We start from the raw sequence: 24,473 nt of genomic DNA on the forward strand, positions 1-24,473 counted from the left end.
TGATGCCTATTTGTATAGACGTCCAGCAGGGGGCGTCTATAGTAATTGAATCACCCCCGTAGTGTTTATCAGTTTCATGCATACGACGCTGTCAGCGATGATAACTTGAAGCGCTAGTCTGGAGGTATGCAACAGTTTTACAAGGCAGACCCAAAATGACCCCACTCAAACCCCCACTTGCCATAAAATGCCTCCACATGCACCTTAGATACCCACTTGTGGCTGGGCAATAACTAAAAATTCTACCAAAATTAAATCGGATTGGTAGAAAACGCACAGGACTTGATTCAGCGGTGGGCACAGTGGCGATGTTTTTCATTCTGCATCGGGAGGCGAAGTGCGGTTTTGGACACAAGAGCTAAGGATGTCAGTGGGCGTTCCTCGTAGGTATCGGATGCGGTTGCGTGCGCCTCAGACACACACCTGACAGACACTGATCACTGTTCATAGATCCATTTATTTCCGGTGTGATGACAATGTGATCATTACAAACAGGTATGATCACTAATCTGGTACACAGCGATCACTATAAGCAGGTCTAACTGGTGTCACATACTGATCACTATATTCAGGTCACATTGATGTGACACATCTGGTACACGGTGATCACTATAAGCAGGTCTTACTGGTGTCACATACTGATCACTATATTCAGGTCACATTGATATGACACATCTGGTACACGGTGATCACTATAAGCAGGTCTTACTGGTGTCACATACTGATCACTATATTCAGGTCACATTGATATGACACATCTGGTACACGGTGATCACTATAAGCAGGTCTAACTGGTGTCACATACTGATCACTATATTCAGGGCACATTGATATGACACATCTGGTACACAGTGATCACTATAAGCAGGTCTAACTGGTGTCACGTACTGATCACTATATTCAGGTCCCATTGATATGACACATCTGGTACACGGTGATCACTATAAGCAGGTCTAACTGGTGTCACATACTGATCACTATATTCAGGGCACATTGATATGACACATCTGGTACACAGTGATCACTATAAGCAGGTCTAACTGGTGTCACGTACTGATCACTATATTCAGGTCCCATTGATATGACACATCTGGTACACGGTGATCACTATAAGCAGGTCTAACTGGTGTCACACATACTGATCACTATATTCAGGTCACATTGATATACAACTGGTACACAGTGATCACTATAAGCAGGTCTAACTGGTGTCACATACTGATCACTATATTCAGGTCACATTGATATACAACTGGTACACAGTGATCACTATAAGCAGGTCTTACTGGTGTCACATACTGATCACTATATTCAGGTCACATTGATATACATCTGGTACACAGTGATCACTATAAGCAGGTCTAACTGGTGTCACATACTGATCACTATATTCAGGTCACATTGATATACAACTGGTACACAGTGATCACTATAAGCAGGTCTTACTGGTGTCACATACTGATCACTATATTCAGGTCACATTGATATGACACATCTGGTACACAGTGATCACTATAAGCAGGTCTTACTGGTGTCACATACTGATCACTATATTCAGGTCACATTGATATGACACATCTGGTACACGGTGATCACTATAAGCAGGTCTTACTGGTGTCACATACTGATCACTATATTCAGGTCACATTGATATGACACATCTGGTACACGGTGATCACTATAAGCAGGTCTAACTGGTGTCACATACTGATCACTATATTCAGGGCACATTGATATGACACATCTGGTACACAGTGATCACTATAAGCAGGTCTAACTGGTGTCACATACTGATCACTATATTCAGGGCACATTGATATGACACATCTGGTACACGGTGATCACTATAAGCAGGTCTAACTGGTGTCACACATACTGATCACTATATTCAGGTCACATTGATATACAACTGGTACACAGTGATCACTATAAGCAGGTCTTACTGGTGTCACATACTGATCACTATATTCAGGTCACATTGATATGACACATCTGGTACACAGTGATCACTATAAGCAGGTCTAACTGGTGTCACATACTGATCATTATATTCAGGTCACATTGATATACATCTGGTACACAGTGATCACTATAAGCAGGTCTAACTGGTGTCACATACTGATCACTATATTCAGGTCACATTGATATACAACTGGTACACAGTGATCACTATAAGCAGGTCTAACTGGTGTCACATACTGATCACTATATTCAGGTCACATTGATATGACACATCTGGTACACAGTGATCACTATAAGCAGGTCTAACTGGTGTCACATACTGATCACTATATTCAGGTCACATTGATATGACACATCTGGTACACGGTGATCACTATAAGCAGGTCTAACTGGTGTCACATACTGATCACTATATTCAGGTCACATTGATATGACACATATGGTACACGGTGATCACTATAAGCAGGACACTGCCGCACAGACCTCATTCCTAATAATAATTACTTTTTAAATCCAGTTATCATTGGTTTTAGTGATTGTAGATAAAGTTGTCTTCATGGCTTGGACTGATACTCAACAACTGTTTTTACTGATTTCACATCCATAATGCAACTGATGGAAGTGGCAGCATGGTAAATGCTAGTGAATGAAGTTTGAAAGTACGTATTACAATTGAGCTAGGCATAAAAACATACTTAAAAAGAATATGTATGTGATAGTTTATATAGTAAAAACAATGCATAAATCACATATATAAAAACTGTTTATGCTATTTTTGCATAGTTTTTACTATGCTACATCTCATACATATTCTTAAGTGTGTTTTTATGCCTGTCTTTTTCCTACAAAAACATTGAGTGCTCGTTTTAAATTAGACCTACTGTTCACTTTGTACTGAGCAGCTATACGTTTCAGAAGCGCGGTCTACATTACTTTCTTTTCCTATCAGTATTACAATTAAAGCAGGGGGCAAAGTGGCGTTATGGCATACTTCCAGGGGTGTAGCCGGAACTTTGTGGGCCCAATAGCAACATTTTGGAGGCTGTTCTGTCCCAATGCTTGTAGAGAGACACCTCTCTGCAGCAATTCTTACATTTATGCCCCATGATAGTGCTGTAGTTTATTTTCTGAACTAAAGTAGTGCCCTAGTTTATTTTATGAACCCTAGTAGTGCTGTAGTTCACATGAATTCATTTTGTGTGGCTGGCAGTACATATTATGCCACACAGTACTCCCAATTCACATTGACATAGTGCCCTCAGTTCATATTATGCCTCATTCCAGTGTGCCCTGTTCATATTATGTCACATATTATGTACCTTCACGTCATATTGTGTCGCATTACAGTGTCCCACTTCATATTATGTAACATTATAGTGCCCTCCAGTTCATATTATAACACACTACAATGAGCAGGTCAGATTATGCCAAATTACAATGCACTTCAGTTCAGATTATGCCACATTACAGTGCCCCATTACCATTATAACATCCACTACAAACACCTCTAACTGAAAATAGAATGTCACCCCATTCAGACTGGCCAGGGTGTGGGACCCAGTTGCTTAGCAGGCAAATAGTGAAAGTGGTATGCAGTTATATATAACCTGGGTCTGGCCCCCCCTAAGCTTCTGGGCCTATAGCAATAGCACCCACTATAGCTACGCCCTTGCATACTGAGGTGGAGAATCTGAGAAGGAAAGAATTCCAGTAGTAGAAAGCAGCACGGGCAGAATCTTGGAAGTGGGAGGAAGTAATAAGTTGTCAGGAAAGGCGGCATGCATTTGTGGAGCATAGTGGGTGGGCGGGAGTGTGATGGGAGAGAAAGTAATCTTAGAGGATTGTGTGAATGCTTTGTAAGTGAGTGTGATCATCTTGAATTTACTTCTGAAGGGGAAGGTAATCCAGTCTAGGGCTTGCATGAGAGGGGAGGCAGATCTAGTACATTTGTAGAGGAAGATGAGCCAGGCAGCAGCATTAAGTACTGATTGGAGTAGAGAAAGGTGGGAGTCAGGGAGGCCAGACAGGAGGCGGTTGCAGTAGTCCAATCTTGTGATGACCTGTGAATGGATGAGGGTCTTAGTTGCCTCCAGGATGAGAAGAGGTCTTATTCTAGAAATATTTCTAAATGATGGAAATAGCAGGACTGCGAAAGGTACTGAATGTGTGGTTTGAAGGATTACTCCAAGATAGCACACTTGGGGGCTAGAGGAGATGGTTGTGATGCCAATAGATAATTCAATTGTGGGAAGAGAGGTTATGTGGGAGGGTGGTAAAATGATCAGCTCTGGGACATTGAGGAAGAAATAGAAGAGAAGAATTTGGAAATATGAGTAAGGAGAGAGGGGGTAAGGTCAGGGGAGCAGAGGTAGATCTGAGTCTCATCAGCATTGAGATGATATAGGAGGCCAAAGGAGCTGAAGACCTCACTTAGGAGAGCGCTAAAAGGAGTGGTCCCAGAACAGAACCTTGGGGGACACCTACTGTTATTGGGGGTGGGGGTGTGGAGTCATGAGAGGAGACGGAGAAAGAGCAGTTAAGGAAGTAAAGGGGCAGTATGATGCAGACCGTGGGAGTGAAGGATTTGCAGGAGGAAAGGGTGGTCCACAGTGCTAAAAGTAGCAGAGAGGTCAAGAAGAATGAACAGAGTGTTGGCCTTTGGATTCGGCAGCAAGGGGGTAATTGCAGACTTTCGTGAGGGAAGTTTCAGTGGAGTGGAGAGGATGGAAGCCAGACTGAAATGGGTAAAGCAGGGAGTGAGAGGAAAGACAGTCGGTAAGGCGGCTGTAGACGCTCAACCATATTGTAAAATATTTTTCTCTTTCATCCACTAGGGGACACTGGAGGTTGCTTACGCTGGGGTATAGAGGCATGGATACCTGGAGCTGGCACTTTAAATAATTTAGAATTGTGAAGCTCCCCTCCCTCTATGCCCCATCAGCCCTCCAGTTTAGAAAATGTGCCTCATGGAGCTGGTTACAGTTTGCTGTGCTCCAGCAATACATTGAATTTTATTTTTATTTAGGTTTATTTTTTTCTACATCTTTTACACTATATTAGGTACCCTTCGCCACCTCTCTAAAGGTGGGGTCCGGGTACCTGGCGCCCTGTTTATTAGAAAAACAGGAAGGAGTGCACAGCGCTTATGCTAAAAGCACTGACAGCTCCTTATCACCACAGCACAACTCCAACAAGAAGAAGAATGTGCTGCAGCTGTGAGAGCCTCCGGGGAGCGCAGTGAGTATGCTGCGCATTCCCCGCTCCTCCCCGCGACACCCAGCGTGTACATAGTGCTTCTTCATTCTGTTCCTCAGTCCCTGCTCGCGGCTAATGGAGTGGGACAGAGGCATAGCGGGCTGTCAGTAGGCTCCTCCGTTAGATGGGGGCAGCCATTCCCCGCTCCACCCCCCCGCGACGCCCGGCCTCCTGGCGTGTACATAGCGCTGCTGCTGCGCTGCTGCTGCGCTGCTTCATCTGTTCCTCAGTCCCTGCTCGCGGCTAATGGAGTGGGACAGAGGCATAGCGGGCTGTCAGTAGGCTCCTCCATTAGATGGGGGCAGCCATTCCCCGCTCCACCCCCCCCCGCGACGCCCGGCTTCCTGGCGTGTACATAGCGCTGCTGCTGCGCTGTTTCATCTGTTCCTCAGTCCCTGCTCGCGGCTAATGGAGAGAGACTGCCATTTGTTGTGCTAACTGCCGCTATTCTCTCCTGAGGCAGAGTGCAGCTGCTAGGCTACAAAACCTTTGCAAAGTGCCGTAGTGTGCAGCACATACAAGAAGCATAGCCCAATAGCTCAATGGGCTAATGCTCCATAACACAGTGTAGATGTCCTGGGTTCAGATCCCAGTGAAATATCTTATAACGATTCTCCTGACTACATCCCTGGTACAGAAATCACTGGGGTGTAAGTGCAGGGAATCAAATCTGTGGGAAGGGAGTGGGGTGTACCTCCTCCTCTGTGTCCCAAACCAGCCTTCTGGTTTCAGTTCTGTCTCAGTTCTGATTCTTATATATTTACAGTATACTGTGTCCCTTTCGAGTGACTATGTATATCAATGTCAAACAGAACAAAGTCTTTAAAGATGTTTGTCTATTTGAAGTGTAATACCAAACAAACCAAGCCGCATGACACTGGCTCCACGCTATGTAATGCTGGTATAGCAATGATTCCATCTATGGCTATTACTGACTCACCTGCACCCCCCATGGGCCGCTGACATGATAGGAATTTTGACAGACTTGACGTCAGAGTTAGCCAACCTCCATGGCTGGGTTAACAAAGTCTCTAGACACCCTGGTACATGTTATGGGTGCAGCGGTATCTGCACCCTCCACTTCTTACTAAAGCGTACTCTAACAACTGTTCTCCATCGGAACAGTCAGACTAAGTATTTCTCAAAACGGAGGATACCGTAGAGTTGAACTGTACCCCTCAAGAGTTAGAGTCTGCCTCTCCCTGGGTGGAGTCTCTAATTTTGGCGGTCAGAAATATCCCTAATTACCTGCGGATATTATTCCTGCATCCCAGGAGTGTGAAATATTTCGTGAACATTCAAAGAGCTCGGCTGTTTCTCCATTCTCCAAATCAGCAGCAGCTCTGTGGTTTGGAGATGCGCCTGTCTCCCGTTTCTCTTAAGAAAAAGGCACTTCCAGTACCGGGAACTACTGTACTAAACCTACCCTTGTTACTGCCTGGGTTAACAAGGCTGTGCTTTGCTGGGCTGACTAGTTGATTACAGCTGGACTCTGGTATTTCCAGAGCAGCATTACATCTTCTAGCAGAACACATCTCACTGTAGCACGTCGACAGGAGCCTAAGCCAGCTGAGAAACAGGTGGCATGACGGTCTTCCGTCCCACCCCCGGGTCTCCTGCGGTGGGAGCCCAATTGCAAAAAAAAAGGTTTGGAACCAGACCTCTTCAGAACCGTGGTTTCGCAGTCTCATTTCCCTGGGGTACCGAATAATCTTCGAAGTCCCCCCTCCAGTTCGGTTCTTCACTACAAGTCTGCCAATACCTGCAGACAAGGCCGGGGTTCTACAAGAGGCTATCCAGTCTATAATAGTATCATTTGTGATAGTTCTGGTTCCAGAACATCAACAAGGTATGGGATTTTACTCAAACCTGTTTGTAGTACCCAAACCAGATAGTTTGGTCAAGCCCATCTTAAGCCTCAAGTCCTTAAACCTGTACTTGAAGATGTATCGTTTCAAAATGGAACCTCTGCAGTCTGTCAATACGAGCTTGGAACCAGGGGAGTTCTTATCCCTGGATATCAAAGATGACTATCTCCATGTTCCCATTTGGAAACCGCATCTAGCCTTCCTGTGTGTTGCCATATTGCAAGACCACTATCAGTTTCGGGCACTGCCGTTCGGGCGACTCCCCGTTTTTTCACCAAACTCGTGTTAGTCATGATTGCTCGCCTTCGGTCATCTGGAAGTGAACATAATCCCTTATTTAGACGACCTGTTACTCAAGGCTCCATCGGTATCCCTTCTCTCAAGTCATGCCTTACTGTCATATCAAACTCTAATCCAACACGGTTGGAGAATTAACCTCAAGAAACATCCTGTTTCGGAGCGTGCTCCTTGACACTGCATCACAGAAGGTTTTTTTTTTTTTTCTTTTGATGGAAAAAGTCCGGGTTATCTGGTTGTTAGTTCAGCTGGTCCTCAGATCAAAGGAGGTTTTCCTACTTCTTTGTCTGCGTCTCTTGGGGAAGATGGTAGCTGCTTGCAAGGCACTACAGTTCGGATCAGCAACCTGCAATCGCAGGGGTCAGGGTCTAATCTGTTTCTACATTGTCAGATCTGTCTGAACCCAGTTTCCAAAGTGGCCCTCCTCTGGTGGACACAATCCAACAGTCGGTTAGCGGACCGAAGATTCGGAGTGTGGGACTGGATCATTGTAACAACCCATGCCAGCCTTCGAGGATGGGGAGCAGTAGTCCTCGATTATGACTTTCAGAGTCGATGGTCCCCTCTAGAACAGAAGTGGCCCATAAATGTGTTGGAACTCAGAGCGATTTACAATGCTCTGATAGAAGCAACAGAGTTTCTAAAGTCTTGTCCGGTAAGAGTTCAGTCCGACAACGCGACGGCCCGTCACTTAAGTCAACCGCCAAGGCGGGACTCGAAGTTGCATGGCCGTGCGAGAAGTAACTCCCATTCTCTGGTGGGCCGAGAACCAGTCGGTAATCCTGTCGGCAGTATTCATCCCGGGTGTGGACAACTCGGTAGCAGATTACCTAAATCGCCAGGATATCCATCCTGGGGAATAGCAGCTTCATCCAGAAGTGTTAAACGCACTGATACGTCGATGGGGGTGTCCTCAGGTGGACTGTATGGCGTCACGATTGAATCATCAGTTCCCAGTACACGTGTCAAGCACTCGGAATCTGCAGACAAAGGCAGTAGACACACTGACATTTCCGTGGATCTAGGACTTCGTTTACCTTTTTCCTCCGATTCCACTTCTTCCTCGTCTTCTAAAAAGGATAAAACACAAGTCTGCCTCTGTCATTCTCGTGGCTCCTAACTGGCCTTAGAGAAGTTGGTTCTAGGACCTTTGGTCCCTATTGGTAGATGACCCGTGACCCCTTCCTCTGCACCTGGATCTTCAGCAGGGTCCTTTCGTCCACCCCATCTTAGTGCAACTGCGTTAACGTTAACAAGGTGGTTCTTGAAATAGATATGTTAAGACGCAGGGGCATCCCAGACTTGGTTATTCCCACCATGCAGCGCGCCAGGAAGCCTGTTTCGGCTGCGCATTATCATAGCATATGGTTTTCTTATATCGCTAGGTGTTCCAGTCTGGGTCTTCCGTCTAGGACTTTTATGTTGTCCCGGTTTTTGTTTTTTCTTCAGACGGGACTGGATTCTGGCCTTCGCCTTAGAACATAAGGGGGCAGGTTTCTGTCTTCAATGTACAGCCTTCTTTTTTTGTACCTCCGATCGCTCCCTGGGACTTAAAAACTTAGTGCTTCTGTTTTTTCAGTCGCCCATGTTTGAACCTTTGGAAGAGCTTGATATTAAGTGCTTGTCTTGGAAGACGGTCATCCTCCTGGCTCTAGCCTCGGCTCGTAGAGTTTCTGTACTAGGTGCTTTGTCCTAGAAGCCATCTTGCTTTGGGTTTTCATGCTGTTTGAGCGGAACTCAGGGCGGTAGCAGTCTTCCTTCCCAAGGTCGTGTCTGTTTTCCATATCAATCAGCCTATTGCGGTACCGTCATTGGTGGCGGACTCTGGTGATTCTTCCACCTTGGCAGTGGTTATGGCTCTCCACATCTATGTTGCCAGGACAGAGTCCCTCTGGAAGTCGGTGTCGTTTTTTGTCCTCTATGATGTTGGCCGGAGGGGTTGGCCAGTGTCTAAGCAGACTCTGGCACGTTTGATTTAGGTTGCCTATTCATCAAACTTATGTAAGTGCTGACCGTAGGCCTCTTTCGTCCTTTTCGGCTCATTCCACATGTTCTGTGGGTGCGTCATGGGCGGCCGGTAAGGGCGCCTCTACGTCATATTTTTGCCGTGCGGCCTCTCGGTCTTCGGTTAACACGTTTGTGGAGGAAAACTTTGGGACGTCCCCAGCGTAAGCAACCTCCAGTGTTCCCTAGTGGATGAAAGAGAAAATGGGATTTTGGTACCTACCGGTAAATCCTTTTCTCTGGTTCCACAGGGGACACTGGACGCTCACCTCTGCGCTCTTGGCCTGCCTGTTCAGATTGTTCCATATGATTTGGTTATTGTGTGTTCTTCTCTCCTTTTTACACCGCTTGTTCTCCATCTCCTCTCGGTCTTCATTTTCTAAACTGGAGGGCTGATGGGGCATAGAGGGGGAGGAGCTTCACAATTCTAAATTATTTAAAGTGCCAGCTCCAGTTATCCACGCCTCTATAGCCTAGCGTAAGCAACCTCCAGTGTCCCCTGTGCAATCAGAGAAAAGGATTTACCGGTAGGTACTAAAATCCCATTTTTTTCTTTGATAAATTGTATCAATATGTATACTTCCACTACTTGATGAATCCAGAATTGTATCCTACTACTGTAATCTTTGTCTCATCTGAGGAGACTTGCATGTGTAAATATTCACTGTGGTGATTTATATTTTTTCTAATTGATATCCAAATTATTTGTTAATACGCTCAAGGAGTTTAGTGGCAAAAGGGATGAGAGAGATGGGACAGTAGTTGGAGGGAATGTTAGGATCAGGGGTTGGTTTCTTAAGAATGGGGAAGTCAAGGGCATGCTTGAATGCAGAGGAGACCGTGCCTGATGTGAGTGAAAGATTGAGGAGGTGGGCAAGATGGGAACAGGCAACAGGAGAGAGGTAGCGGAGGAGGTGGGAGGGGATAGGACCAGATGAGGGCCATGACTTAATCTCCAAATACAGGGCAGAAAATGTCAGTAAGATGGATGGTGAGGAGAGGTCTGGGAAAAGGAGGGGGTGGGGTGCTGATATGATATGAAGCAGAGAATAAGCCATTATGGGGGCATAGTTTTGGGTCTCTTGGTAAATGCATGGGGCCCTCATGTTGCCCAACTGTTTTAAAGCAACAGGCTCTATAGTACAGTACTTCCTTATTTTTATTTTTTTTTTCCCCGCCATGTGATCAGTATCACAAATACAGAGATGCATGAGACTGACTTGGGAGAGTGCTAGGTAATTGAAGGCATTAGAGATACCTATACATGCATCAAGGGAATTTCTGATTACATTTCAGAGAGACATACAAGATCTAGGTATTCTAGGGAAGAGAAGGCAAATAATCAGGAAACTAGGTAAGTCTTATGTCATTAATTTCTTAATATTTATATTAAACAAAATATATAGGAAAACTTAAAAAAATAAATAAAAAATGATTGGGCCAATTTAAGAAAGCTAAGCGTGTTAAAGGGATAGTATGTTGTGGCTAATAAAGAACTTGCTGGTAAAAGTAGATTGTTTATATTCTGTAAGCCAGGCTATTACTGTGCAATGAATTCTGATGTGTGTGTATAAAGCTTAGAGGTGCATTGTGGGGAGAGGTACTGGTTACTCTGGTATTAGTGTAGGCTGGCAGTAATGGAGTGGAGGAGTAAATAACACAATACAGAGATATACAAATTGGTTTTAAAGTACTACTAGAAAATCATAATTCAGACTGTCCAGTCTATTTCATAAATTACAATAATAGAGTTTGCTTTAGTGTATTCAGGTTATTGCTTCTATTAGTAAGTGGAGGCATATCCATTCTATGCTATTTCTGTACTTCCTCTAGTGGGCATTTAAAAACATTTGTTAACATCCTGTTTCCTGCCCAGCAACATTTATTCCTGATGAAGAAAGGTCTGGTTCTAAGGGTCTGGAGAGGTTTTATGAAGAGCACTAGTATCAGAAATACACTTTCTTTTATGCTCCTATGTAGAAATGCAGTTTTGTGTTGCAGGACAAGATATTTAATTGAGCCTTAAATTATGAAGATTTTAAGTTTAGGAGGTATTGCTTGTTTCGCTGTTGACCCCATTGCCACTTTCTCCCACAAAGGGAAATGACTGGTACACATCCTTTCTCATTTTACAGCGTGGACCTTTGTCCACACTTTCAATACGTTCTTTTTTTTTTATTATTATCATCCAGACAAAGTAGAGACATCTACCAGTGTAATAAAGAGATGAAAAATAGGGGACTTGTGAATTTATACAGATACTACTGTAAATCATGACCAGAGCCACTTTTTGTACTTGGAACATCTAAACTTAGGGGTCAGTTTACTAAAGTGAAAGTTTTTAGAAGTGATTTTAGAAGAGCTGTTGCCCATAGCAACCAATCAGATTCTAGCATAGCAACCAATCAGATTCTAGCTATTATCTTCTAGAAGGCGCTAGTTAAGTGTTAAGTAGAATCTGATTGGTTGCTATGCAAAATTACTATACATATTTATGTACAATATGTACATATGTTGCACACACAGAACGCAAACAGTTATACATGTATGCATATAGAAATGCATAGATATGTATATCTCAAGATCTATTTTGCAGGAAAATCCTACTATACAGTGCCTTGCAATAGTATTGAACCCCCTTGGCTTTTTATCTTTTTTGTTACGTTACAACCTGTAATTTGTTTATGTTTTTTTTTTTTCAATCTGAATTTTATGTGATGGATCTGCACAAAATAGTCTAATTTGGTGAAGTGAAATGAGAAAAATCTGTGTAAAAAAATCTTTATAAATAAAATTCTGAAAATTGGCATGTGCATATGTAATCACCCCCTTTGCTATGAAGCCCCTCAAAAGTTCTGGTGCAACCAATTACCTTCAGAAGTCACATAATTAGTGAAATGAAGTCCACCTGTGTGAAATCTAAGTGTCACATGATCTGTCAGCATAAACACACGTTTACTGAAAGGCCCCAGAGGCTGCAACACCACTAAGCAAGAGGCATCACACCATGAAGACCAAGGAGCTCTCCAAACAAGTCAGGGACAAAGTTTTTTAGAAGTACAATTCTGGGTTGGGTTATAAAAAAATATCCAAATCTTTGATGATCCCCCAGAGCACCATCAAATCCATCATCAAATGGAAAGAACATGGTACCACAACAAACCTGCCAAGAGGGCTGCCCACCAAAACTCACAGATCGGGCAGGGAGGGCATTAATCAGAGAGGCAGCACAGAGACCAAAGGTAACCCTGAAGGAGCTGCAGAGTTCCACAGCAGAGACTGGTGTATCTGTGCATGTGACCACAATAAGCCGTACACTCCATAGAGCTGGGCTTTATGGAAGAGTGGCCAGATAAAAGCCATTACTTAGTGATAAAAATAAGAAGACACGATTTGAGTTTGCCAAAAGGCATATGGGCGACTCCCCAAATGTATGGAGGAAGGTGCTCTGGTCAGATGAGACTAAAATTTTACATTTTGGCCACCAAGGAAAACACTATGTCTGGCGCAAACCCAACACATCCCATCACCCCAAGAACACCATCCCCACAGGGAAACATGCTGGTGGCAGCATCATGCTGTGGTGATGTTTTTCAGCAGCAGGGACTGGGAAACTGTTTCGAGTCAAGGGAAACATGGATGGTGTTAAATACAGGGATATTCTTGAGCAAAACCTGTTTCAGTATGCCTGTGATTTGAGACTGGGACAGAGGTTCACTTTCCAGCAGGACAATGACCCGAAGCATCCTGCTAATGCAACACTCGAGTGGTTTAAGGGGAAACATTTAAATGTGTTGGAATGGCCTAGTCAAAGCCCAGATCTCAATCTAATTGAGAATCTGTGGTCAGACTTGAAGATTGCTGTTCACAAGTGGAAACCATCCAACATGAAGGAGCTGGAGCAGTTTTGCCTTGAGGAATGGGCAAAAATCCCAGGGGAAAGATGTGGCAAGCTCATAGAGACTTATCCAAAGCGACTTGCAGCTGTAATTGCCGCAAAAGGTGGCTCGATAAAGTACTGACTTTAGGGGGGTGAATAGTTCTGTACGCTATAGTTTTCTGTTATGTTATCCTAAATGTTGTTTGATTCCCAAAATAAAAAAAACACAACTTCACAGTTGTAGGCATGTTCTGTGAATGAAATGATGCACACCTTCAAACAATCCATTTTAATTCCAGGTTGTGAGGCAACAAAAAATGAAAAATGCAAAGGGGGGTGAATACTTTTGCAAGTCATTGAATATTAGGCACTAATCAGGCAGCTTATCTTGACTCATGAAGTTGCAGTATACTTGTCAATCCAGTAGATGGTGCGCTAAGACAAATACTACGTAGCTGCTCATGTTACTTGCAAACTTTCAGTATTAATGTAGGTTAAATAGCAATGGATTTGGGATCTAGAAGATGAGATTTATTTGACTAAAGTCGTGATATTGGACTGTGAGATTGATTGCCCCTTGAATTGGATTTTGTTTACATAAAAAAATAGAAAACTGGATTCTTATTGTTTACAAAGAACTTTTGTGATCAATGTCTACAATATAAAATATACAATCACTATATTAGATGCTACTGTCTTTGTAAAATTAGTACTGCTGAGCAATAACAGACATCCACACAACTGAAGCTGGTGGCAAACGCTAGTCATCAATAAAATCCAGCTGCCTAGCTCAAGACAGTGACTAAATTATCAGGGCAGCAGCAGAGTGTTACTGATGAGTTGAGAGCAACCATGCTGCACTGCAGGTGGGGCAGATCTAAACTACGTAGAGAGATTTAAGAGGGACGTGTCCGAACTCAAATCTCAATTGCAGTGTAAAAATAAAGCTGTCCTGTATTTGTGGGCTACATACAAAAGTGGCTGCAAAAAAAACGAGATGTACTTGCAGCCCTTGAATTGCAACAGAAAAGGTGAAAAATTGTTTTGTTTTTTCTTTGCTCACATCTCAGAATCAACCCCATTATCTTTACTAGTGCCACTGTAATTCATTGCTTCAAATCAGAGGAGGGTCATAAACTTTTTGGAGTCTTACTTGGCCAAAATCAGTAACTGCATTGGTGAGTTGCAGGTCACAAATCCAGCTGGCAGCATTTTATTACAAACTAATGTAGAGATTGTAATTAGTTAGGAGGGTGGTCCTATCGTGACAGTGGGAACAATGTTCAAGAAGTGCTTCTACTATGCTTGGCATGTTAATTCCTATTTGGGACCATATTCACGGAAATGTATAGTGAAATCCTATTCATGGGGCTTGATACAATTGAGCGTGATGTAAATAGCGCCGGGCGATAGCTCCCGCAGCTATTCAATCCATCGCGATGTTAGGTCGGGGAAGGCTCGTTCTCGCGCCTTAAACAGGGTTTTTAGGCGCGAGAACGGGCATTCCCTGACCTAACTTCCCGGCGCGATGCTGTTTTCCATGCGCGAAGGGCAGAAAACAGCCTCGGCCGGGACTTTTGTTGGATTTCTGCTCGCATCCCCGGAGGGATGCGAGAAGAAATCCTTAGTCGGGGTTAGCTGCGCGGTGTATTGAATAGCTCCGGGAGCTGATTCCTGGCGCTACTCACATCGCGTAGAATAGAATCGTGCCCATGGACTTGTGAAAATACAAAATGCGCTGACTTATGAGTGTGCAATCTGTCATTGCTTTCAGAGTCAGGTAATGTGATGAAATGTGACCAGATGGTGAGCCGTGCGCTGCCTGCACTCGGATGCTAAAAGGGGAAACCTGAATCCAGAGATGACTGAGACTGTGTGATTTGGTGCTCAGTCATGTAGGCAGGAACAAGTTGAGTAAATGACAGTTGCAGTATGTATGACAGAGTGCAGTTCCTGTGTCTGGAAATGGAGCAACTGTCTGTATTAGTGGTAGAGCGTCTCAATATCAAGGGACTATGGGGCCTATGTATTAATAATCGTGGCACTGCAGCAATTATTAACAATTATTACATAACATACATTATTATTATTGTATTGCAAGAAATACTTAAGTTTTGATTGAAAAAAATCCCTTCTCTGTACTAACTGTAACCTGCAGCAATAGCGTTAGCACTAAGCGCTGTCTCTGCGAGTTACATTTCCAGCATATTGGAGGAGTCTTTCCTATTTGTGAAAGACTCTTCTGGGGGAATCGGACACTGCGCATGTGCACACGGTGTCAGATTCGGGAGCTGGCCGGAGGCTGTGGGAGAAGCATCCTAAGATCCCTCAGCCTCCTGCAAATATGCCACTATAAGCTTAAACCGCTCTACGCCATCTAAGGATAGCGTAAACCTAAAAAAAACTTGGCTTTTCAGAGTTTTAGTACATAGGGGTCAGACCAGGGCTGGCCTAAAGCTTGTGGGGACCCCTTTAATAAAATTGCCACAGCCCCTGCTGCCACTACTAAGCCCCTAACCTTGGGTCTGGATGCGCGTGAAAGGGAGAGAGGGTGGGTTGGCGCGAGAGAGAGGGAGGTGGAGGGTGCGAGAGAGAGGGAGGTGGAGGCGCGAGAGAGAGGGAGGGCAAGTGAGAGGTAGGGAGAGGGGGTGGGACAAAAAGAGAGACAGAGAGATGGAGGGAAAGAGAGGTTTCTGACTGGGGTGGGCATGTCACAGCATTAGACCCCAACCCCTACAATACACCCGCAAATGGCAGCATCATCAGTGAGGGGGCGGCGCTTCGGTAATTAGTCATGGCTGGGCCACCCAATGTAGAGGCGGAGACGAAGCTTTCTCCGACTCAAGTCAAAACAGGTCCATCAGTGTAGTTACTGTGATGCTGCCGGGAACCGGCCAGGGAGGGTCCAGAGTGGCCCAGTTCGGGGCAATGTTTGCTGCTGTGTGGGGTCCCTGGCTGCCCTGCCTATAATTCGGCCCTGGGTCAGACCGTAGTCCTCATAGATAGTAATGAGGACTGTGGTCTGCAGCTCTAATTTTCCGTCTGCAGGAGATTTCTGTGAAATCTCCTGCATTGCGCCATTAGTACATAGCAACATTTCATCTAATTATGTAGAAATTGTAGTCTATACATAATTTTTTTTTAAAAGCGTATTTGCACCTCTAGAATTGCAACATGGTTTGTCTAAGTGCAAAGCCCCAAAGTGTGTAGATCTCAATGATGTCGTAATTTATATTTCATAACCCAAAGGTGCTTTAACACATGCTGCTTTCTGTGTTTGGTCTCCTGTCGGTTTCCATGCACAGGAACGAGTCTTTGCTGCAATATCTTGCTGAGATGCTTTGTGACATCTGACATCTCTCTGCTGTGTCAGGATTACTGTGGCACTTCTGCACGTAGCCACAATATGGTTGGGAAAATTCAACTTGTAAATTGGACTTAAAAATTATTTTTCGTCATTGAACGGGAATGTGCATGCATAATGACTCGCAAATATTTTTTTTTTAACAAATTATTTAAAAACTGAGCAAAAAGAGCATTTTTAATTTTTTTTTCGTTTTTACCTTCTCAGATGATCACGTATTGGTCCATCATTCTCGAGAAGTGCAGCAACAATGGATGACAAGTCTTCACACCAACATTGCGGCACAAACAGTGAAGACTTTGTATTGGTGCCTTTGAAAGCCGATGGTTCTTCAAACCTGGATGATGACCCTCAGCTGAAGGTTTGTGTGGGGGAAGGGGGTTTGAGCTTTATTTTAAATTTGTTTTTAAATTGCTTATTCTCATTGAGAGACTCTGAAGTCACTGATTCAATCTGTTTAACTTGGTTTGATTATTGTCCCCTCAAATGCTGTTACATTAAATATTGCTAAAGTAGCCCTAGCACAACGCCGACCATACATTTTACAATCTGATGGCACTGGATCACTGATATCTGATTAGTGAAGTACAGATTGTCCTCATACACTATTGCTGTAATCGCGACAAACAGCCTTTCTCGGTGTCTTGGAGTCTTGTGCAACTCTGCTTGCGCAGAGCGTCTTCTTGGCGTCTTTTTGCCCAACAATGCGACAAAACCGCTTCACAAGACTGCACTCATTAATTTAATGCAACAATTGTATATCTGTGTGCTACGGAGTCTGATCTGTATACCAAGTGCTACGATGCAGCGGCCGCAGCTTTTTGTCACACCAAGATACGTTGCAGTTACGTGAAGCGGTTTGTAGCATTCAATTGCGACTAAGGTGCATTTTTAGGTGAAAATATGCAAAAAAGAAGATGCACCGCTTTGCACGGCTCACTTCCACTGCATGGCATAGGCAAATGCGGGAGGGAGGGGGGGGATGGGTTTCCAGTTGCCTGGAAACCCCTAGCCCACACCATGATGACCATAATAGTAATAGCATTTAATACTAATGTTGCATGTTTTTAAGATTCCCTGAGTGTCACAAATGAATTAATTAGCACCACCTGTTGGTCTTTTAAAATGTGTCAGCCAGTGATGAATATACTTATGCACTAACTAGGAGATCTGGAAAACATGCACTGTTAGGGGTGCACTGATATAGACCATCTATAGGGTCAATTATTAATACGGTATATTAATACACTATCTAGTACATAAGGAGACCTATCGTACGTCTGTGTCCAAGGCAGTGCAAGGTTTTATTTCTACCCGCCCAGATTCCCGAACTTGCTCAAATGATCTGGAATGGAGCCCACATCTGAAATAAAATCTTTCAGCTCAGACAGGATGGCCCTACTTCCGGATATAATGGCTTATTGTGATCGCTGGTCCTGTATATGTAGGAATTATTACATACACTATACTTCGTATGACGTATATTATAGATGGTTAAGTGCTATTTATGCCCTCTTTATGGACTGGCCATACTACCATTAAAATAATGCATTTGGAAACCCCTCTCTACGTTTGCCACTGCATGGCATATTGAGGCTAGGTCTGATGGCACATCTGTATTTGGCCACATTGAATGTAGTGATTGGAATACAAAGCAATGTAGCTGAATACTATATCCTACTATACAAGCCCCTACCCCACCTTCACACACACTTTTTTCCCATGTAGCAGCTCTGTATGTGTCTCTATCTCTTGGAACACTTGTGTCCCTTGTTCAATTGCTGGATTCACTCTATTGACATGAGGCTTGTACAAACTGAATGGTAGCGTGTAGTAACCACTACCCGACGAGGGACATTTCAATTCTCTCCACCTCCAATGCTTCAACGTACAAATCTCTCCAGCCAGCCTTCTGTCAAACCTAGGAGACCAACGGTGATAATTAGCCAGGTTTCCAGGGGGTATAGGCCAACTAAATTGCTATCCAGAAGTTGGGGGCATTTAGTAAAAGGAGAGTGTCCCAAACTGGGATTTTGTGAGATTAATTTTAGTGCCAGTCCGATAATGATTGTGGAGTGGACTGTAACAGAAAGAAATATAGCCGTGTACAGTGAGAAACTAAATTGTGGTTTTCTGAGTAAATGGCTGTCCTGGTATTTTAAGGAAGAAAAGTTCCCCTCACAATGTAGTAAATTTAGTTTTTTGAGGATTGGTTCCTGTGTAGGGCTGAATTTGTGTTTGAGTGGTATAGCAGCTCGCCATATGCAGTCTGCTGGTTCATCCTGAATGCCAAACGGCTGTACGTATGATCAGTGTTTCCAAATTGCACAGATTCAGTTGTTCAGGCAGGAAGACAAATGACCAAATTGCACTGTATTACATTATTGTACCTGGGGGCTAAGTATAGAAACAAATCAGAAAGAAACAAAAATAGCAAATCTGAAATAAAATCAGTCAGTGTGACATATAAAGACATGAAACGGAAGGAAAAAATGGTCCTGCTCTAATGAGTTTATATTATACGCTAAGAGGCAATTGAATTCAGAACTCAATTTGTCTCCGGTGTAAAGACCAATGCTCAGCCCCTCTGATGCAAATACATCCCCAAATACCGCAAACAGGGGGGCTGCAGCTGTACAAGTTCTAGCCACTACCAGGAAGCTCGTTCATGCAAGCAAGCTATGGATATCAATTAAATGTGACAACGTACCTTTACAGATAATGTCAAATGGAGATGAACAACTGGAAAAGGCGATGGAAGAGATACTTGGGGATTCTGAGAAGAAACAGAACAGCAATCCATCGGGATGTGATAGTGGTGCGGAATTGTGCTCTTCTAAATCACAGTTCAGTGCCAGAAACCCTCCACTGACATTAATTCTGGACCCTGACAGTACAGGTTAGTCAGCATGGATATTTCGTAGGAAGTATATATGTATTCTAATGTATAAAAAATAGTGCATTCATAATCTTTTGTTTGATGATGCTACGTTTGACATTGCTACCCATGGGATCAAATGTGATTCCGCATAGGGATGACTTGTCCCAACATTATTTTTATATGTTTTTTTTTCTCCTGTCGGTGCTTCCTTAAAAACATGTTTAAAAAGCATTTAAAAGATCCTGATGGCTTATGCCGGTATAGTTCCATCACCCGTTTCATCAGATGTGAATATACAGTACACATTGTGTAATAAGATCACTTTCCTCTTCTTCTTCTCTTTATTGTGTTATTTCAGAGGTCTTGGCGCAGAACACCAGCCTTCCTACCAATCCACCAGAGGAGGAAAGTGTTTCATTTCACAAACTATCATATTTAGGCTGCATGAAGGTTTCGGCTCCACGAAGTGAGACAGAAGCACTGCGGGCTATGTCCTCGATGAGAGCACATTGTTCAGCTCCAATCACTGTCACACTCTACGTACCCAATGTTCCTGAGGGCTCTGTCAGGTGAGCTCAGTCTATCAACTTTAATGAGTTATTTACTTTGATAAGGGGAAATCGAATTTTTGTCTTTTGAGTTTCATATCATCTTTTTTCCCCTTTAGCTTCTCTGTGACTTATAACGTAATCTGTCGTGTGACTGGTTACAGTAAATCTTATGAGCTGTTGCAGAACATTGCTCAGTCTTTACCACCCACTGCCCTTTAAAAAAACAAAAAAAACAAACTGGAGGTTATATTTCCATCTTCTCTGAATCTTTATTTTAACTTGAAACTTTTTATTGTGTCAAAATTCCAGCTTTAAGGGGATGTCCACATTTGCAGTATAGATGCTCTCCCCTTTTATGGTTTACATTGCTATAACGGGGAACCAGGATTGATTACAAAGGGGTGGTATACCGCGGACTTTGCTTGTTTTAAATTTGGAAAAAAGTAGAGGTACTCCTTAATATCTAGATATGTTTGTGTATTTGTTTTATGTATTTAATCATTTTAATATATTACACTAAATGTTTCCTTTTTATACATTAAGGTATTTACAGTCTCTGTATTTTAATTGACTTTTTTTTTTTACATTTATTTTATTTACTTTAATGTACTTGCACTATTTAACTAGTCAGTAGGGTAAATTGGAAGGACTGCTCCCATACATGATTGTTTTTCATAAGCCTGTGGATGGGTGTGGCGCATTGATATACAGTGCCTTGCTAAAGTATTCACCCCCCTTTGCATTTTTCATGTTTTGTTGCCTCACAACCTGTAATTAAAATGGATTGTGTGAAGGTGTGCTTTATTTCATTCACAGAACATGCCTACAACTGTGAAGTTGTGTTTTTTCTTTTATATTGGGATTCAAATAACATTTAGGACAACATAACAGAAAACTTCAACGTGCATAATTATTCACCCCCCTAAAGTCAGTACTTTGTTGAGCCACCTTTTGCGGCAATTACAGCTGCAAGTCGCTTTGGATAAGTCTCTATGAGCTTGCCACATCTTGCCCCTGGGATTTTTGCCCATTCCTCAAGGCTAAACTGCTCCAGCGCCTGCTTGTTGGATAGTTTCTGCTTGAGAACAGCAATCTTCAAGTCTGACCACAGATTCTCAATTGGATTGAGATCTGGGCTTTGATTAGGCCATTCCAACACATTTAAATGTTTCCCCTTAAACCACTCGAGTGTTGCTTTAGCAGTATGCTTCGGGTCATTGTCCTGCTGGAAGGTGAACCTCTGTCCCAGTCTCAAATCACAGGCATACTGAAACAGGTTTTGCTCAAGAATATCGCTGTATTTCGCACCATCCATCTTTCCCTCAACTCAAAACAGTTTCCCAGTCCCTGCTGCTGAAAAACATCCCCACAGCATGATGCTGCCACCAGCATGTTTCCCTGAGGGGATGGTGTTCTTGGGGTGATGGGATTTGTTGGGTATGCACCAGACATAGCGTTTTCCTTGGTGGCCGAAAAGTAAAATTTTAGTCTCATCTGACCAGAGCACCTTCCTCCTTACATTTGTGGAGTTGCCCACATGCCTTTTGGCAAACTCAAATCGTGTCTTCTTATTTTTATCACTAAGTAATGGCTTTTTTCTGGCCACTCTTCCATAAAGCCCAGCTCTATGGAGTGTACGGCTTATTGTGGTCACATGCACAGATACACCAGTCTCTGCTGTGGAACTCTGCAGCTCCTTCAGGGTTACCTTTGGGCTCTGTGCTACCTCTGATTAATGCCCTCCTTGCCCGGTCTGTGAGTTTTGGTGGACGGCCATCTCTTGTTGTGGTACCATGTTCTTTCCATTTGATGATGACGGATTTGATGGTGCCCAGGGGGATCATCAAAGATTTGGATATTTTTTTTTTTTATAACCCATCCCAGAATTGTACTTCTCAACAACTTTGTCCCTGACTTGTTTGGAGAGCTCCTTGGTCTTCATGGTGTGATGCCTCTTGCTTAGTGGTGTTGCAGCCTCTGGGGCCTTTCAGAAAAGGTGTGTTTATACTGACAGATCATGTGACACTTAGATTTCACACAGGTGGACTTCATTTCACTAATTATGTGACTTCTGAAGGTAATTGGTTGCAGCAGAACTTTTGAGGGGCTTCATAGCAAAGGGGGTGATTACATATGCACATGCCAATTTTCAGAATTTTATTTATAAAGATTCTTTTTTATGTATATTTTTCTCATTTCACTTCACCAAATTAGACTATTTTGTGCAGATCCATCACATAAAATTCAGATGAATAAAATAAATAAATTACAGGTTGTAATGTAACAAAAAAGGTAAAAAGCCAAGTGGGTGAATACTTTTGCAAGGCACTGTATACTGTGTGGCAAGGTGACCAGCATGCTGTGTTGTGTACTATTTCTGTGCCTAATAGACACTGGGGATTCTTATATGGAGGTGTTTCCAACCCCAAGTAGACCGCATCAGACTGCTCTAGACCACAGGCACATTAAAACACTTGTGCACATAATACTAACATAGCCATCACCTTGTGAGAGCATAGGGATTGCTTTTAAGCTATTAATAGAAGTATGGTTTTTCCCTCTTAACTGCTGTTGATTTTTATCCCTTCTCCTTTGCTTCATTGGGGAGAATATGGAAAAGTCAAAAAGGCACGATTCCCAGGCCTTGTAATTGAGCTGCTCATGGATCGTTGACCTAAATTGGTGTAGTAGTGATTCTAATAGCTGCTTCACTAATATACCCGTCATGGCTCTGATTTTAGCTTATATTATGCCATTCAGTGTGGATTAATTGTTTATGTACTCTTCTATATGCTTCTTCTTTTAGAATAATGGATCAATCTACCAATGCAGAAATAGCCTCTTTCCCAATCTATAAAGTGTTGTTCTGCGTGAGAGGGCGAGACGGGACGCCCGATTGTGACTGCTTTGCCTTCACCTCCAGGGATCTTGATACTGATGAGTTTCAGATCCACGTGTTCAGTTGTGAGATCAAAGAGGCGGTAAGTGTTCTGATATTCATGCAGGGCTACAGAAAACCTTACCATTGCCTGCAGATTGGATCCTCCTGACAAACTTCCTTCTTAGCCCAAATTGATTTTTATCTGTGTTGAGCTAGGTACACACCAGACAGATACAAGAAACAATACACAATCTATATTTTTTTTCTCACAGATGAAGCAATCTTATGAACAACCGATTTCCTGTATACACACTATACAATTATCGTTCCCATGTGAATGATAAATGTCATTGAGGTGCCATTTTTAAATGCACTTTGTTGGCCAGTCACATACACAATGCATTTGTTATATCTGCTCATCAGGGCTGATGAAAGTCGCGCAGCACTTCTGTTGTTGAGGGCCTGGTGGGAGATGGTGGTTTTGTCAAGGACCATTAGTTCCGGGTACTGTGTACACACTGTGCAATGTTTAGATCGAACAGCCGAGAAATTACCTCTGTCTCTTTAATTTGGAACTTATTCCATGTTCCCACAACTTTTGTTTATTGCCTGCCAGTAAAATAACATAAATAACAAGTTGATGTATGCACAGATTTTGAAGTCTGTTTTTTTCCTCTGCAGAACCCAGCACATTAGTCATATTATACATTGTATTGCATTAGGGTGGGATTGGATTGCCTATTTATTCTTTTTCATCAGTTCTTCATATAAGTTACTTTTGGAGAAAATCTCTCTCCAAAGCTTGCATTACACAATGTCTCTAGAGCAAGATAAAGTTGTATGCAGTCCGATCTTTAGACTGTCCACATATCTAGACCTACTTGTGGGCGCATGAGAACAGTAATTAGTGCAGGGATGGGAAATAAGCAGCATTCTAACTGCTTTGGGGCTACAAATCCCACCATGCCACACTTTTGCTTTCAGGATATGCCAAAACTGTGGCTGGGCATGCTGGGATGTCTAGTTCAACAGCATCTGGTGGGCCGCTTATTGCCCACCCCTGACTTGTATTGCATTACAGGAGTGTTTGTCCTTGTAATTCCTGTGCGTTTCTTCTTTTACCATGTTTCCCGGGAAAATAATATGACATCCAACAGAGTCTACAGATTTTTGAGGGGTGCTACAGAGGGGATCGGTATGATTTACCGCCGGAGGCATGCCCGGCGGTTCTAATGCCGACAGGTAAGTATTTTCCTATTCGCTAACCTAACTCTACCTTAGGGTGCCTAACCTTAACCTCCCACCCAAGTGCCTAACCCTAACCCCCCTGTAAGTGCCTAAAACCTAACACCTCCCTTACCCGCAGCCTAAACCTAAGTCTTCCGGGGGGTGCCTAACCATAACCCCCCCTTCCCCTAACCTAACCCCCCCTCTCGCGGCTGTCTGCGCATGGCTTACCTTCGATCGGGCTCCCGGCGTAAAATGACAGGCGTTGGGATTTCGAAGCCTGTCATTAGACCCTTGCTGGGA

The 24,473-nt window shown here is 43.3% G+C and overlaps 1 protein-coding gene across 2 annotated transcripts in view; it reads left to right on the plus strand.

Annotated features, from left to right (window-relative positions):
- The window catches only part of RABGAP1L (RAB GTPase activating protein 1 like), a 427,010-nt gene that overhangs the window by 27,645 nt on the left and 374,892 nt on the right, over positions 1–24,473 (plus strand). For both annotated transcript variants that reach the window (XM_088479336.1, XM_088479337.1), the window contains exons 2-5: positions 16,838–16,991; positions 19,349–19,529; positions 19,870–20,080; positions 22,869–23,043. In XM_088479336.1, the coding sequence (XP_088335462.1) occupies positions 16,881–16,991; positions 19,349–19,529; positions 19,870–20,080; positions 22,869–23,043 (678 nt within the window). In that variant the 5' untranslated portion in view covers positions 16,838–16,880. The remainder of the gene's footprint in view (positions 1–16,837; positions 16,992–19,348; positions 19,530–19,869; positions 20,081–22,868; positions 23,044–24,473) is intronic.

Source organism: Taudactylus pleione, unplaced genomic scaffold, assembly GCF_031769625.1.
Source record: "Taudactylus pleione unplaced genomic scaffold, aTauple2 ptg000230l, whole genome shotgun sequence".
Lineage (NCBI taxonomy): Eukaryota > Metazoa > Chordata > Amphibia > Anura > Myobatrachidae > Taudactylus > Taudactylus pleione.